At 34.2% G+C, this 5,082-nt stretch overlaps 1 protein-coding gene across 1 annotated transcript; it reads right to left on the bottom strand.

The window, feature by feature from the left end:
* Positions 1 to 1,492: 1,492 nt before the first annotated feature.
* Positions 1,493 to 4,677, bottom strand: LOC143598554 (uncharacterized). The gene is made up of 5 exons (XM_077076746.1): positions 3,850 to 4,677; positions 2,625 to 2,661; positions 1,963 to 2,199; positions 1,845 to 1,892; positions 1,493 to 1,762 (listed from the first exon to the last, which is right to left on the bottom strand). The coding sequence occupies exons 1-5, from the start codon at positions 4,143 to 4,145 to the stop codon at positions 1,508 to 1,510; spliced, it is 873 nt and encodes a 290-aa protein (XP_076932861.1). The 5' UTR covers positions 4,146 to 4,677; the 3' UTR covers positions 1,493 to 1,507.
* Positions 4,678 to 5,082: the final 405 nt, after the last annotated feature.

Here is a 5,082-nt window from a genome sequence, read left to right as displayed (position 1 = left end):
TCCTTCCTTTTATATATATAAACTCACAAACATTTGTTAAACCCATTACTCTTTTTAAAACCCATAATAACATATTAAGGGGTTGTTTGGGTGTGATTTTAAAACTTGCTTATTTGCTTGTTAAAAAGTAAAATGTGTTTGGCAAAGCTTCCTCAAAAACTTCAAATTGAAGCTTTTCAAAAGTTGCTTTTGCTTTTCAAAAAGCAAATAAGCAAAAAAGCATTTTTAGAAGCTTAGCCAAACCCCCCCCCCCCCCCCCCCTAACTAGCATACATGGCCCAATAGTCCAATACATAATTACACATGTAAGTAGCCCATTAATGGTCCATATTATAGAACTCGTTTAGAACACTCGAAATCTTGAAGACGGGCCTGGCTCGCACGGTCGACGCAAATCTCTTTAGACTAAACCCAAACTTGGAAGTTCATGTTAAATTTGTGTATTTTTCACATTAAGTTCGAGTGAATTCCATAAAAATCGTTTTAAGTAACATACAAAATTTATATAACTTTATAACAACACGACAGGAAAGCAGTTACCAAATCATAACAAATTGAAACTCATTTATTGAAATTGTACCTTATGCATCAATCAATACTTGTACCATAAAGCCAATGACCTAGGTCTTGAGTGATTGTTAGTTTGAATCCCAAGCACACCCGGGTTTTCGTCCCACTGTGTGTTATGCCGGAGAGTTTTGCTCTTGTGGCGACACGACTGTCAAGTGCCAGTCGGCAGTATGGTTTTCCGGGAGAACGTCCAAGCCAAACTATGAAGCCAGCGTGGGCCTGGTTAAGGCAACATAGTCTAGCCATAATGAGGCAATGCGGCTCTCCAATTTGGAAAGTGCCACAAAAAGAAAGTCGTCATTCTAAAAGAAAAAAAAAAGGAGAACCAATGAGCTTTAACTCAACTGGATTTAGAGGAGAAGCGAAGATTTGAAATAGAGGCCATAAGTTCAAATACGGTCCCAACCGGGTTTTATCAAAATGGGTTTTCGGGCGGCCGTTTTTCCCCAGAACAGGAGATGATAGGCTTGAGCTACCCAGCGTTATCTATGATCATGAGCGTATGGGATCGCCTTTTGCCATTGGGTTACTACAGATAGCTGGACTTTATTCGTTGGTTTAAAAAAAACTAATATCAAGTAAAAGATTCTCAATATATAATAAAAACAATAAAAAGATCATACCATCTCATCATTTCATTCAAGATTCAAGATTCAAGATTCTCCACCCTTTGATTCTCAAATCTTGATTTCACATCACAATAACAAAGAATCTAAAAATCTAGCATAAAAAAAATCTAACAGTTTAATTACAACCGTCATCAAATGCAAAAGCATAAAAAACAACACACATTAAATTTCCCCTAAAAACAGATAAAAAAACCATAACTTTTATCCAGGTTGTCAAGAACACAAGATTTCTTGATCTGCGGTTTCAAGTTTCAAACTTTCAATTCGGGCCATCAAGATTTCTTCATAACAAAACACAATCATCTTCTTCATTTTCCTCCAAACCTCAAACACCGGTTGTGTTTGACTTCTTCGATACTTGGGACCGAAGAAAGGCGTTGCTTGTTCTGTAAGGAAAGTTTCTCCATTACTTTTATAAACTTACTCAAATGTTTTATGTATTCTGGAAAACTTTCAAGGTTGGAATGACCTCCACCTTGGACCCACAACGGGTCATATTTGTCTTTCGCAAGCTCCCATAATCGTTTCCCATGTGAGAAGTCAACGATTTCATCGTTCATACCCTATCATTCAAATGAGTTCACAACTTTTAAATGACCAAAAAAAAAACTTGCGCGGCGAGTTGAAGAATTGAAGGTTACTTACATGTATGACTAGAACCGGGCAGTTGACTTTCTGCACTTTGTCAATATTCTGTAGCAAAAACAACATAAGGTTTAGTGAACCGAAGGACAAATGATTGAAGGGTAAACTTGTAAATTACCTTGAAAATGTCGAACCAGAAGGTCATTTTAACAGGATAGAGGACGCGTATTCCCGAAAGAATAGCGCTATGTAGAACAACACCTCTTAGTCTTTGCAGTCTAGAAGCCAAGTGTAACGTGGGCCCACTGCCAACGGATTGTCCGTATAAGATCAAATCTTCTTGTTTGATACCATAGTTGTTTTTTAAACAGTTGTAGACAGCCTCAATGTCATAATATGTATTGAATTCAGATGACTAACCATGAAGAAAAAAAATGTGATTAATAACTTGTTACAAGTGCTGACTATTGGTAAAAATGTTAAATATCTAATGTATATTTCAATGGATCGAAGGTACCAATGCTTTACGGTTAACATGATCGCGTGGGTAGAAAGGTAATTTTAGGATGCTATGTTTACTTTGAGAAGGAAGATGTCTAAATGCACATGGTTTAGTAAAAAAACTCGGTTGAGAGTTAAGTTTTTAAAATACCATTTTAACATTAAATAAGGAAAATCAAGTGGATCATAATCAATGTCATCGTTAAACTTTATTATTAGCATGCTAATTTAACAAAAGTAAATTCATCTTAAAACAGAATATGCTGCAGTTTTCGTGAAATAAATGCATACGCACGTGTGTATGTATAATAAGTAATTATGTCTAGCATTTTGGTTTACCTTGCCGGTGGAAGCTCCATATCCCGAATAGTCATAACTGCCATATAAAATACACAAAATATTGTTACTTTGTGATAAAAATATATACTTTGACCCTTTAGGTCAAATATGCTACTATAAAAAGATACAGATGCTACAAGTTGTGTAACGTATATGGCACCATGTTCACTAATGCTTTCATCTTTGTAACAGAGTTCACAATAGTTATCAAGATCTTATAAAAGATAGTCTGTTTAACTATATGGCAAATAAAACGGTACAAACTTTCAAGACATCTAAAATTGTCACTCAGCTATCGTATTGAACATAGTAAGCACGACCCTATAAAAAGTCTAGCTTAACTAACTTGCAAAATTGAGATAAAAACAGAACTTGTATAAAAGATTTGCAAAATGACCAAATTACCCTTGTTCAAAAAATGGATCTTGCACCAGGAAACAATGCAAACACCTTTATAATAATCAATACCATAATTTCTTTTGATAACCAATCACTAATGTCACTAAGGGAACGTTTGGATGTGCGTGTTTCGAAGGTGATTACATGATACTAAATAATCTAATAAGATCAGATCATAGATCATAATATCATAAACACTAGCAACTAACCAAAATCAATATTAACCCAAGAGCATAAATCCGAAAACCTCAATTTTTACAAATTCACATAAAAACCATAAAACATAAAGATTTCCAAGAACTGAACAAACTTGCAAAAAAAAAAAAAAAAAAACCCTAACTTTGAAATACCAATTAGATCATAAGCCCCAAAACTGACGCTGATCCAGGAATTAACAGACTCTTACCTGGACCAGCTAGACACGGGAAACATGCCAGAAAAGGCTCAAACTTCAAAATAACATAACTTGGGCTATGGAAGGATTTACAGGCCCATAACTAGTGGACAAAAAGGTCTCGTCAAGCCAGATCATGTGGCAAACATCCTACACCGGTACCCAAATTCACCAACTACGGTTTCAATTTGGTCAACCAAGAATTTCCCCAAATTTTGCAATTTTCAATCATTTCATGTTATTAGCCTAACACGCCTAAATCATTGATTAACATAATTTACGCGTCTACTTTAATTCCTTATTTCAGTATTAAACTATTATTTTGTACCTCATAAAACAAAGAAACAAAACACATATGAACACAATCAAAACATAATTTTACTCCAGCAAACATTAACTAAATACAAACTTCATATATCATAACAACTATACCTCATAATATTAACTCTGAGGTGAGCTCTAAGCTCAATAAACAGTTCCTTCATTTGGCCCAAATCAGCAGCATTACCATGAGAATACAAAACAGTCAACTTCCCCAATGGATGCTTCCAGAAAGTAGCAACAACTTTGTTGCCGCCTTTTGTATCAATCAAATGAACATCAACATTCTTGTCTGCTGTAATCCCTGTAAACACAAGCCTTGTGTCGTCTTCAAACACATCATATGTTGGTGGGTCCGGTGGGAAAAATGCAAACTTTGCAGCTACGTTTGAGGTTACATTCCCCATTGAAGAACACCAGCAAAAACCCACTTCATCAAGATTAATAATTTGACCAAGAAAATGAAAACCCAGATGAAAGAATTGGTTTTTATATCTGGGTTTTAAAGGATTTGTTCAAAATCTTGCTGGAGAACAAAAACCCAACTCATCAAGATTGCTAATTTAGCCAAGAAAATGAAAACCCAGATGAAAGAATTGGTTTTTATATATGGGCTTTAAAGGATTTGTTCAAAATCTTGTTGAAGACCAAAAATCCAACTCATCAAGATTGTTAATTTGGCCAAGAAAATGAAAACCCAGATGAAAGAATGGGTTTTTATATCTGGGTTTTAAAGGATTTGTTCAAAATCTTGTTGAAGAACAAAAACCCAACTCATCAAGATTGTTAATTTGGCCAACAAAATGAAAACCCAGATGAAATAATGGGTTTTTATATCTGGGTTTTAACGAATTCGTTCAAAATCTTGTGAATTTGGCATCAATTTTCGGAAAAAGATTTTTTTTTTTCTTTTTTTCAAGAAAAGCTGGGTGTCAATTTTGTTTTAATAGGAGTCACAGTAATAATAATATTGTGTATAATGGGCAATGGCGATTATTTCTATTTAACTTGTTTTGTTTGTCATATGCTGGGCTAGGTTTGGCAGGCTTTGTTGCATTAAAGCTACAAGACAAGTAAAGTACAAAAAATGTTTATTGATTATATCAATTGTTGGTTATTTTATTAAGAAATTTTGTTCATATTTGCAATAGTTATGTTCACATTATGTTTTTGTGTCTTTCATTTACATTAACTTATGTGATGATTGTTATGATTGTAACGAACCTCTAAACTGAACTAGGATTATCTACGTATTTTATAGTTAAACAATAAATTTTTATCTAAATCGGATTCCTGATATTTGAAAGACCAAATGTTTAGAGGTTCGTTTACTATTATTTACTT

The sequence above is a fragment of the Bidens hawaiensis genome, unplaced genomic scaffold, assembly GCF_021521415.1.
Source record: "Bidens hawaiensis isolate Kalapana, Puna unplaced genomic scaffold, B.hawaiensis_p1.1 tig00050490_1, whole genome shotgun sequence".
NCBI classification, from domain to species: domain Eukaryota; kingdom Viridiplantae; phylum Streptophyta; class Magnoliopsida; order Asterales; family Asteraceae; genus Bidens; species Bidens hawaiensis.
The sequence above is the reverse complement of the archived record's forward strand: the minus strand, read 5'-3'. Positions and strand labels throughout refer to the sequence as shown.

Bases quoted from the DNA above. Each gene is read 5' to 3' on its own strand.
- LOC143598554 (XM_077076746.1), bottom strand. From the start codon at position 4,145: ATGGGGAATGTAACCTCAAACGTAGCTGCAAAGTTTGCATTTTTCCCA. The intron at 2,200-2,624 runs GTAAACCAAAAT...CTTCATGGTTAG, and splicing joins ATGGAGCTTCCACCGGCAAG to TCATCTGAATTCAATACATA. The intron at 1,893-1,962 runs GTAATTTACAAG...TTTTTGCTACAG, and splicing joins TCTGGTTCGACATTTTCAAG to AATATTGACAAAGTGCAGAA.